The 12,400-nt window shown below is 36.5% G+C and overlaps 1 protein-coding gene across 6 annotated transcripts in view; it reads left to right on the forward strand.

Moving 5' to 3' along the window:
- The window catches only part of LOC117434874 (anoctamin-1-like), a 46,192-nt gene that overhangs the window by 20,499 nt on the left and 13,293 nt on the right, over nt 1-12,400 (forward strand). For 3 of the 6 annotated variants that reach the window (XM_034057551.3, XM_034057550.3, XM_059003011.1), the window contains 10 exons: nt 311-362; nt 1,096-1,151; nt 1,524-1,559; nt 3,590-3,654; nt 4,013-4,147; nt 5,117-5,277; nt 8,083-8,165; nt 9,807-9,818; nt 10,882-10,953; nt 12,106-12,183. In XM_034057551.3, the coding sequence (XP_033913442.2) occupies nt 311-362; nt 1,096-1,151; nt 1,524-1,559; nt 3,590-3,654; nt 4,013-4,147; nt 5,117-5,277; nt 8,083-8,165; nt 9,807-9,818; nt 10,882-10,953; nt 12,106-12,183 (750 nt within the window). The remainder of the gene's footprint in view (nt 1-310; nt 363-1,095; nt 1,152-1,523; nt 1,560-3,589; nt 3,655-4,012; nt 4,148-5,116; nt 5,278-8,082; nt 8,166-9,806; nt 9,819-10,881; nt 10,954-12,105; nt 12,184-12,400) is intronic. The other 3 variants (XM_034057552.3, XM_034057553.3, XM_034057554.3) reach the window with 3 other exon arrangements.

Here is a 12,400-nt window from a genome sequence, read left to right on the forward strand (position 1 = left end):
AAAGATGAACAGCAACAAAACTCTTCTGCAGCCACACCATTGGAATGGACACATCCCCTCTCACCTCTGAGGCACTGTTTTCTCTGATATTGCAGCCTAGTTTTCTGCATTCTGTCTATACAGCAGTTTCTGTTATTTTTAGCCTTTAAGAAAACAGGTTACAAGGTTTAGAAAGTAGCCACGAAACATACACTATCTTGCATTATTCATTGTGAATATATATTTTACAAAAAAAAACAAGCAGACTTTACATGAAAAGGATGAAGTGACCTCCAATGAAAGCTACACCTTTTATCCCTGTCTCTGTTAGGTTTATGAAATACTGAAGAGGATAACTTGTACTAAAGCCAAATACACCATGGGTAAGACTCTTTCAAACGTGTGTGTGGGTTTTTTTTTTTTTTAGCAATCACCGTGTTGTGTTTAGAACGTCATTAATAATTTATTTCTTAGCAGACGCCCTTATCCAGGGCGACTTACAAGATATCACATTATTTTTACATACAATTACCCATTTATACAGTTGGGTTTTTACTGGAGCAATCTAGGTAAAGTAATTTATTTCTTAGCAGACGCCCTTATCCAGGGCGACTTACAAGATATCACATTATTTTTACATACAATTACCCATTTATACAGTTGGGTTTTTACTGGAGCAATCTAGGTAAAGTACCTTGCTCAAGGGTACAGCAGCAGTGTCCCTCACCGGGGATTGAACCCATGACCCTCCGGTCAAGAGTCCAGAGCCCTAACCACTACTCCACACTGCTCCACATTACAGCACTTACTGTTGCTGTCTTTGTCAACATAACCAGGATTGCTTTACTTTTTTTATTTTTCACATTCGCATTAATCAACTGTGGAATGAAAACAAACAGATCCCACCGCATAAGCTTGTAGAAACGAGGGTCAAACTTGAGAACTGTTCAGTGCAACATCATATCCTTCTGGCCTTCTGAAATACAAGCTCGGCATTTGTAACCAACAGTAGCCGGCAGCATCATGGCTACAGGGGAAACTCTCTTCTGAATACACCATCAAGCTTTTATCAATTCTCTATATAGAAACGTTTCAAATCCTTTTGTCTTTCTACAGGGATTACCAGCCTGCTTGCCAATGGAGTTTATAATGCAGCCTATCCCTTACATGATGTAAGTTACTTTACTGATTATTTTGCAGTGTTTAGTGCTGCAGTCAGTCAGATGTTTAATTTGAAATAGAAATTAATGAATTATTTTAAAGTTAAAGGAAATTGACTCTATGGGTAAGTATAGTGTTGTGATTTAGGTTTTCTAGTTTGTGAATTCATTTGGGTTTGAGATTTTTGTTTTGTAGCAAGTTACACGTAGAAGTAGTCTAGTCAAATGTCAATGATCTGAAATGCTGTTGGTTTAGCGTATTTATAGTTGTAGAACCTGAAATGTCACTTGGTTACTGCCATTGTGTGAGGGGTATTATAGCCACTGTATGATAGTTTTGTTTATTACAGTTTGCTTATTAACTCATTTTATTGTTCTTTGCAGGGTGATTGTGAAGATGAAAATGCTAATGACAGAAAGGTAAGGTACTGATCTTCATTTATCTTTTGGACTATGTTTTTTTTTTTTTTCTTTTTGTCCTTGGATTGTATGGAGTTGGGAGTGGCCGCTTGTTTTAAACTGTTCAACTTTTCACGCTGTGCCTTGCTTAAGGCATGTTGCAGATTTTGTGTGTCTGAGACATTTCCCACATCCTTTTGAATAGTCGGTGAAGGGACACTGTGCACAGTGCTTCAGGCTTTAAATCACAGGGGCTGGACAAGTGTTTACAAATGTGAAGGAAATCTCTTTCGGTGGAAGCAAGCCGTTTCTGTGTTCCTTCAGCCTGATTGCATGCCTATGTCTTCAGGTTTGACTTTGTTAATGGGAGAAATCCTTGAATAGCAGTGCCTAAGAGCTCCAATGAAATTCAGATCAAGATCAAAATCTCCCATTTGCAGATCTGTTTTGTATCTACTTCAAGTTTTCTTTTGAAATATTTTAATAAAAAACAGGAATAAATTTGTATATGTTCACTTCCCATTATACTTGGCAGCAGAATATCCTTTGCTGTTAGTCCTGGCAGTGCTTGTATCCTCTAATAAAATACCAGTGAGACCAGCACAGGGGCACTCAAAATCCCACACAGCCAGCACCATCCAAAATGAACAGATTGTTAACAAAGATATACAGTAAACTGCAGCCTGGCTGTAGCAAAGACAAATAAGATGTCCATAACAGGAAGTAAACAGGCTGAATTACTGAATTACTTTTTTATTTGTTTTCATGGTTCATTTATAAAAAAAACCAAACAACAAAAGTCGGTGAAATGTTTCAAAATATATACAACATAGTCAAAGCCAAGCTCACCAAAATATAATTTATATTGTGTTAGATAGTATCAGTTGATAGCAGAAATCCAGACTTAACATTGCAGGACATAACGGTTTGAGATGTGACTTGATCCATAGGGTGTAATGGCCCATTGGAACCCCACATGGTCATTACAAAAACATTCAAAAATTCTAATTCAGGGCTAGATTAAATAGGACGGTTTTGAAAACAAAATAAAAACCTCTGTGCTGACTTTGTTACGGTTCATGCAAATTAATGACTCTCCTGTCTCTCTGGAGATTAGTGTTGTGAATGATTGTCTTTATGCCTTAAGACTGAGTCAGTATAACAAACCCTAAAACCCTTCGGCTGCAACTGTAGGGAAGGAAGTGCTGAGGGGATGGGACCTTCTAGTTCTGATGTTGCAATAGAAATCTGAGTGGCTTGAGTTTCACCATAGCACATGCATACATGTAAAGATCACATTACTACCAGCGATTGATACTGGCCTGTCCACATGATGTAATGCAGAACCATATATACTGTATTTATGGCCAGTACAGAATTTTGTGCAGACACTGGGGTAGACCTGCAGTAAACAATCTCGGCGTCCTGTCCATGACGTTCTCTGTTCTGCACTTGGGAACTCCATCCATCATGAAACATTCCTAGCCTGTGTTAATAGCAGGGGCATTCTGAAATATCAAACGGACAACTGTACTGTTCTGCCCTGTGCAGATTAACACTGCCACAGATATAAACAGAGTGCACTTGTCTGTGTTGGCTTTTTCGTCCTGGGAAGTAACTGAAATCATTTTTATATTTACAGTGCACTTCACTTACAGTATAGCCGTCTCTGTTATTAGAATTGTTGGTTGATTGATAAGGGACATTTACAAACTTTCATCTGTTGTTGAAGTAGAGTCCGAAGGTATTTGATCCTCCACTTTTAAGTTGCTAAGTCTGTTGATCAAATGCATGATCTGTAACTTTTTTCTGTGATGTGTGAGAACCCAATGAGAGCCCGTATTAGAAATGAAAATCATAACTAGACATATAGTACTTTAAAATGCCATCCTAAACAGTATGCTGTGTATTCATAGCATACAGTCCCTGTATCTAAAGATTCAGTGGTCTAATTGTAGTGTTTGATTCCTGGGGAAACATCATTATTAAAGGAAGCTTACTACATTATAACATGTCTAATTTATCTGGTTTTTTTTAATTTATTTTTCTAGCTCTTGTATGAAGAATGGGCAAGCTACAGTGTCTTTTACAAGTACCAGCCTATTGATTTGATCAGGTAGGAAACAAAGGGCACTTAGCCTTTTTTTAGAACACAAACTGAAGATCAGTCTGATTCAGCCACTAAGCTGATTGTAACTCCTGCTGCTTTATTACCTCTGATACATATTTTAGTAGCTGAGCAAGCCTTGTAAAGAAGACCATCAAGGTGCATTATAAAGTGGTGATGAATAATTGGGGGACTTATGCTGCACTGAGTGTTACGTAAGATGGCACAGGGACGGGTGAAGAGTTTGAACTTGCACCCTGTCTGCATGCGTTAGATAAAATACTGTAGTGAAAGTATTGTATTTTAATGTAAGTTTAAATGTGCTCTTTGTTACATGGTGGTTTTTTTTTTTCTTTTTTTTTTTTAGGAAATATTTTGGGGAGAAAATTGGTCTGTACTTTGCCTGGCTTGGCGTTTACACACAGATGCTTATCCCAGCATCCCTGGTTGGGATTATTGTTTTTCTCTATGGCTGTGCTACTCTGGATGATAACATCCCTAGGTGAGTATACAGTACTTCCACACCTATACAGTGGGGCTTGACAAATCCTCTTTACAAGAACATCAGTGAGGCAAATAGTGGTCTCTCTCTCTCTCTCTCTCTCTCTCTCTCTCTCTCTCTCTCTCTCTCTCTCTCTCTCTCTCTCTCTCTCTCTCTCTCTCTCTCTCTCTCTCTCTCTCTCTCTCTCTCTCTCTCTCTCTCTCTCTCTCTCTCTCTCTCTCTCTCTCTCTCTCTCTCTCTCTCCATATATATACTATATATTGTTAAGTTAATGAAGCATGTTTGTTGTCTGGTCTGTGTTTTTGAGCATTTTTGCTTTACTGAAGACTTTAAGACAAATGTGAGACTTCACCTAGAATAACCATGGTGTTAGCCTAGTTTTGTTACAACTTTAAAATATGTAATATATGTACATGTTTAGAATATGTTGTACATAAAAAATAAATGACCCACACACAGACAAACATACAAACCAGGATAAAAAATACTTTCTTAATGTTGACTGTAATCAGCATGTAAATACCTGAGAAGGAACTGGAGGGTATTTGCCAGTCAAAATTAAGTCTAAGCTCTTAAAACCTGCAGATTTTATGCTATGCACTTGTGGGATTTTGTCAATGAAGTAGTTCGGGGCCACTCTAAACCACACAAATCGCACAGGAAAGTGAGTTGTGTCCAGTGTTTTATGTTTGTTTGTGTAATTTTTCAACAATTGATTGCAAATAGGCTTCTACAGTACAATGGTACCAAGCCAGCAAATTAACTTTACAGGTTGAGCAGCTGTAGTAGGGAAAGTAGGTAACATGGTGATAAACTGATGCAATGATGCATTTTTACAAAGTGGGAAATAATTATATACCTAAAAATCCATGCAAACAAAAAAAAAATGTCTAAAAGAGGTTTTGAATACAAAAAAAAATTAAGCATCTTTTTTTTTTTTTTGTCTCTCCCACTTGTTGTCCTGCCTAGCATGGAGATGTGTGACAATCGTATCAACATCACAATGTGCCCCCTGTGTGATCGAACCTGCAGCTACTGGAAGCTCAGCACCGCCTGTGCCACGGCACGTGCCAGCCATCTCTTCGACAACCCAGCTACTGTCTTCTTCTCCATCTTCATGGCACTGTGGGGTAAGCCTTAGAACGCTGTGCTCTGTGGGCAGTTTAATACCCAGACCACCCTGGGCACACCTACTGGTCTATTTTAATTATCTAAACCAGTGGTTTTTCAACCTGTGGTACCAATACCAGTACTGGTACAGGACAGGTTTGCAACCGGCAGTTGCAATACTCCCTTAATCGTTATGTATCAATCTGTTTGTACCACTGTATCACAGAGCAATGACAAATTATGTGTTTCATGTTTGCTTAGGTGAGAGTTAATTCATTAGTTCAAGGCCATTGAATCTTAAGGAACATGCACTTTGCAGGTTCTATAAATAACAGCGTACATGTATATTACTCATTGTTTGCAATTATAATCAATAGGTAAATCATTTGTTGTTGACTTTTAGTGTTTGAGTGGTTTGTGGCCATGTACGTTGTTTTCTATCGGATAGATTTTTTTTTTTTATGGTTCTGAAACCAACAGTGATTAACTGAGCTGGCCAGAGTTGCCAAGTGGAAATTGTGTAGCGTGCATGGCAACATCTCGCTTTAATAGACAAAATGATGACAGATCCCTTCTATCACACATACAACCAGTCGTTCAGGTGTAATGAATACAGTCTTTTTATATTAATAGCACATCCAAGGTCAACTTACTAGTATGGGTTTGTAAAAAATCCTGCATTATAATGCTCTGGTGGGATCTGTTTCCATTGTGATGACAGCCTGTCAGATTGTTTGCTGTCAAACAAAACTTTGCAGTAATATAAACCAAGAATAAATGATGGTTATATTGTACCCAAACAAAATGAAATCCATGCACATTGAGTCGTTGCAGTTAAGATCCGTCTTTAACTTTAGTACTGATGTGAATTAGTACTGGAGTCAGTGAAGCATTAGATCGGAGTTTGCCAAATCCACAGTGGATCACCCTGTCTCTGAAAATAGATTGCAAATAGATTGTGCTGGTGATGCCTCTGATATTTGGGACAGTAGTCCAGGTTTGACAATACAATTTCATTAAGGCAGCGTTCTATTATTACTATGTATAGAAGTATTGCAGAGCTCAAGACAGTAGCCTCTCAGTTTGTTCTGTTAGGAAGTTATATTATACCTTCTGCCTTCCACAAACCATTCCTTTCACTCCAGCACCATGCCCTTTTTCAAATAAACATGAGTGCATGACTGCGAGCTGCAAGGGATTGATACAGTGCCTGTTGAGAGGAGTGAATATTCAGCATTTTTTCATGTTTATTTAATCTTTAGAATGGAGAAGCATTTGTTCATTGGAAATATGTGCCAGATTTTACATTAAGGAAAAACATTTCAGGATTGCTTATTTCTGGTATTGGTATTTTCATTAGTTGCATTTTTCGAAAATCAAGTCCAATGTTTTTTTTTTTTGTTTTGTTTTTTTAAATGTGATTTTAATAAATTAAATTAAATTGCTAACCCACACATGATGTTTTTATCTGGGTTAATAAGGATCAGGGCAGCACTTTTAGCTAGTAACTTCTAGCTAGTAACTTCACATTGAGATATGGTTCCCGGGTCAATATCTCACTTGTAGTTATGGAGCACGCCTATTGTCATTCAATCTAGGCTCCGACAGCAGGTTTAACTGTCAGGCAGTGTCTTGCCAATAGCTCTGCACATTCTCAGAGATACAGAAGAATGTCTTTTTACAGGAGCTGGACATACAAACGTTTTTCTATGCATTCTTTTTCCCTGTTTATCATCACAGGTCACTATTATACACTCCTCAACGAAGGCAGGAAGTTTCTGCTTAGATAAAACAACAACAGCTTCTCCGGTTATAAGTTCAGCTCTGTTTTTTTTTTTTTTTTTTTTCCACTTGATTACAGGATAATGTGAAGACATCCAGTTTAAAACGACTGTGCACCTACAGTAGCAGAGCCTTTATCCAGAGGCATTGATCTAGATCCAAGATATATATATATATATATTTTATACATACTAATCAAATCCAATGTACAGTAACAGCTGTTAGTTAATCTCTTTTAATGAAGCAATCAGTAAGGGGAGAGGCCCTTTGGTTTTTAATGTCTGTGGGAACCCCTTGAAACCAAAAGCTTGAAAATTGAAAAATGCTTTCCTAAATATTGTGTTCATTCTGAAATGTCTATTTAAATCTTAAACTTTCCTCTGTACCAACAAGCACTGCAGCGCCCTCAGGGCAAAATGTGCCTCCTTCCAGTCTCTGTAAATCGCCTTGGATAAAGGCGCCTGCTAAATAAACTAATAATAATAATAACGATCTGCTTGGCGGTACCCACCCCCTGGTTATGCATCTGTCATTTAACACCATTACAGAGTTATGGTCTTTAAAGGCAAACCAATTTCATATTACAACATAAGATTTTTGAACAAATAAAAACAGGGCACTTTTATTTATGTAAAGACTCTGTGCGTGCTGTTAAAACAAACAAAACACTAATCTCTTTTATCTTTTTTTTTTTTTATCTGTCTCGTAGAGTTTACAGACAATATATAATATGCCTCCTTATCAATAAATCATACAGGGCGCATTATTATGCTACTTTGCGCCAAGGCACAACCATTCCCTGGGAATGTCAGAAGGGCTGGTGTCATTGACTTAAGTAATTTTCTAATGAAGCACTAATATGGATTGTATCTGTGTTCTTTTCAGTGAGGCCCTAGCTTCACATTTAACAATCCATTAGCAGATCATCGTATGAAGCTGTGTGTCATAAAACTGATGTCCTTTATCATAAGGAAATTCTATTCCCTCCCCATCTCCTCTGTCTACCTGCTAATAAATATTTAGGCTTATGTTATTGTTTTTAGCTGCCATGTTCATGGAGCACTGGAAGAGAAGACAAATGCGGCTCAATTACAAATGGGATCTGACAGGCTTTGAGGAAGAGGAGGTGAGAGACTAGTTTTACTTTCTGTCATCCAGTTAAACACGTACTCTCCTGAAAGTGTTTGTATTAATTTTACAGTGGTAGAATAGAATCTAGTGATCTCTGTTTGAGTGCATTCCCTTTAGACTGACCATGACAGCTATTAAAATTGGGGTTCAGCTATTACATAATGCATATGAAGAAGGCCCTTAAATGGATACTTTAGAATCTAAATTATCCAAATATTGAATTTCTTACCTGTTTGATATCCTGTTATTTATGTTCTATACCTTTTTGCAGTCTGCAATTAGTAAATGGAAAATCTCATACAAATGAAACATGTATGTAGAAAAAAAAGTTCAGTAAATGCAATTAGAAAACAACTTTGAGATGATACACATTGTCTGCTTGCTTCTGTTGTGTTTTAAAGGGACAGCAGAGAACATATGCCTATGAATAGTCTAGCTCAGCCTTGTCAGTCCAAAATTAATTTGCTGTATCAAGTGTCATGCTGTGAGCAGCACTGTATATGAGACTGTATGCATGAGGCGTGTTGTACGGTGGGTGTTAGGATACACATTGAACAACTTTGATGCAATATGAGAAACACAAAAATATATCAGTCCATTAAAATAGGTAAAAGAGGTATAAGACACGGTTAACCTGCCTATCCTGCCCGGAAGAGTCTCAATAACTTGCTTTTCTATTGATCTCCAAGCAATTAAATGTCTCTCAGGTGGTGTTAGGTAGCTTGAGGAATTTACATGAAAAAGTTTGTAAATTGGTGTCGGAAGGTAATCTAATCCCCAGTCCGATAAGTGCAGCCCAATGAGACAGCTGTGTACAAGAACATTAAACAGTGATGAGCATGCAAGTTAGAACAAAACGATGTAATGAATTATACAGAGCTTTAGTAAAATTGGAGAAGTGATTGAACAGACAAACTGCTAACGACAATTGAACAGCCATGATTAATTGGGAAACGACCTATAAATATATTTTAAGCAGGGGGGAAAACATTTGGCGAAAAAAGTAATTGCGGGGGACAAAAATCGAATGACAGTAACACACCACCTGATTAAAGACTTATTCACATTAGCTCTGTTTTTAATTGACTTTTTACTGCATTGAACTTTTTTGAAATCAGCAATCAGAATAGCATACTGTATAACAACTTTTTTTTCTCTTATGGCATACAGGGAACACTAACTTTTAATAACAGTCCCTTTTAAAGTGAATATACAGTAGACTGTCCTGGTGTGTTTCAGTTTGTTTGTGTTTTTAATTAACTGGGTGATCCAATGTGCCAAGGCAACAACTAGCACCTCATGGGCTCAATTCACAATGCTGTACATTTTATGGAATAAATTAATCAAATTAATGAGGAGTTTATTTCAAGCCTAGAAGGAAACCAGAATATAAAAGATATTTACTGTTGTCTTACAACAGTTTGCTTTTTGTGATTTTTATTTTGTTTTCAGTTTAGTATTTTTTTTCTGCCATTACTGTACAGTTTTTTCAATTTCTTGTATATTTTTGTAACAGATATACTGTAAAAAAAAAAAAAAAAAAAAAAAACACAACATGGGATAAATCAGTAATTTGGTGTTTTTTTTTTGTTTTTTTTTTTGTGTTTTTTTCTTCCTCCACTGTGGTTTCCTGAAGGAAGCAGTCAAGGTTTGGATTTTGTTGGTCTTTTATTATGGTGGTGTTTTTTTTTTGTTTTGTTTCTTCTCAAGCGTATTCTATAAGATTTCCCCTACTGCTTGCAACCCTGTCCATCAGAAGGGAATTTCAGGGACTATTTTTCTCCATTATTGATCTTGAGCTTTCCAACATCTTTTTCCAAGTTTCTAATCATTTATATATATTTTTTGTAATCTTGCAGCAGGTTTTAAGTTTTATTTAGATTTTGTTTTGGTCTTTTCCTCTGCACTTTCCTCCTTTTTTTTCTTTTTTTTTATATTTAGCAGGGCTCCTTTGCATTCCTGTGGACCAAGTATTGTCAAAAGTCTTTCTTTTTCTTTTACTTTGTAGTTCTAATTAAAAAAAAACAAACACACACAGTCAATCAAAAAGTACAGAAATACTAATCAAATGATAGTGATCAAGATATAGGGAAAGGAGAGTTTAAGGACTCATTTTGACAATGCTTAGTTGCTTCACTTTCTGCACAAACTATTGCAACTAAAGGTTCATCAGCTAAGGTCTTCCTCACACACCTCTTGTGACCAAAGGGGTTTTGGTAGTATTTTTTTTTTTATTATTATTTTCAATGCTTTTGCTTTTTCACCTCCTGTACATTGAAACATCAAATGGAAGGAAAAAAAAACTGTTACCCTGAAAATAACCTTAAAAGTAACCTGTTAACTTACATTAATATTAAATACTTCTAGTTTGCTGCTCTGAATCAGTGAACTTGGTCATTTGATTCTGTTTTTCAGAAGAGGGAGGGGCAAGTTTTAAAACCTGTTAAATGAGGAATCCTACAAACCTTATGCATATCCGTTCCCGGTAATCATTAAAACTTAAGATTAAAAAATGTTCAGTTAGAAAAACAGATACTTTCAGTGATGATTTGGGTGCATTATTTTAGCATTTTATATTAAAAGCCTGTGGAATTGTTGCATGCGCTCAGATTCATTGCTCAGTCCATAATTCTGCTGCCATTACTTCAATTTGTTGAAAGTGCATTGTGTTTTAGCTGTGCATAAATCCTCTAGTGTCTACTTTTATACAGGACCACCCAAGAGCTGAGTATGAATCCAGAGTCATGAAGAAATCAATGAAAAAAGAGCACAGAAAAAGAAAGGTATGGTGGCAGCTGATTTGATTTGAAGTGAAGTTTTGCTAACATGAAACCGTTCCATTATCATATTTGTAAATGCTTTAACATTGCAGCATTGCATCTTGTATGTCATTATCTTATCTTATATTTCAGTATTTAAATGTGTGATAGGAATGACTGCTAGCTACCTGTTGCTCTATATAGTATTGTATTATTTCTTTTAATGTTAAACATCAGTAGCAAAGCAGAAAACATTCAGATTATTATTATTTTTATCATTATTATTTATTTCTTAGCAGACGCCCTTATCCAGGGCGACTTACAATCGTAAGCAAATACATTTCAAGTGTTACAATACAAGTAATACAATAAGAGCAAGAAATACAATAACTTTTGTTCAAGTGTGACAAACCACAATTCAATAATACAGCAGATAATAGTGATAGTTTGTTCAGTGTAACTTCGATTGGTGTCAAACAATTTAGCGTTTCTGTTGGGCTGCGACTGTAAAAGAATAAACAGTTTCTTGCTGTAAGTAACTCTGAACCATAAACATAATGCTTCGACACATGACACTTCAGATCTGTACCCACCATTTAAGCCACTTACAAAGCTGACATGTAACTGCATTGATGCCTTCAAATAGGAAACAAAGCAAAACAACAACAAAGCAGTAACCCTATCAGATTTTTTGCTACTGCTGGTATTGCTTTTGTATGCTGGGTTAGTTCATGTTTGAGGTACACCATGAACGGTATTATTCTGTACTGCTTATATAACATTTACTGCAGCCTAACAGGATATTGCAGCAGAAGCAATTTATGCACTGTTGATTTGTAACCAAACCTGGATTTGCTCCAGGGCATTTACTGTAGCCCTGTAAAAGATTTACTTTAGTGAGGATTGTTACTTGAGCTTGGCTGGATTGAGCTTAAAAAAAAAAGAATGCTACTATCGTTCTTGACACATGATGAGACTCTCATTTATCAAACTTTTAAAGAGACATTTTAGAACCATATAGTTACTGCACCATCTTTGTGTGGAAGACCAATTTTAAAATCCACTGCTTTTTTTTTCAAAGGTTGTACCTAAAGAGTTGCAGTGCAACTTTAACGCGTGTTTTGCGTCGTCCTGCTTTTTTTTCTATTTTTTTCCCTTTTCTCTGCTTGACATCAGAAACACCCGGAGGTTGTGAACGAGGGAACAAACAAATGGAAACAAACAGTTGAAACTGCCATGGCTGGGGTCAAGCTGGTACTTTAAATATCAACTCTATTCACTGGTTTGTCAATAAAAAAAAAAAAATGAAAAAAAAATGCAATAATGTGATGTCTGAATGGGCTAGTTCATTTATTTGTATAATACGAAGTACAATTATTGGATGCAAATACATCAAGAGCATTTGAGCAGGTTAAGAACAATGACTGGGTAGAAAAGTGAAACTTGCGTTCTCGCTCATATACCTTAGTCA

This window comes from Acipenser ruthenus, chromosome 28, assembly GCF_902713425.1.
Source record: "Acipenser ruthenus chromosome 28, fAciRut3.2 maternal haplotype, whole genome shotgun sequence".
Lineage (NCBI taxonomy): Eukaryota > Metazoa > Chordata > Actinopteri > Acipenseriformes > Acipenseridae > Acipenser > Acipenser ruthenus.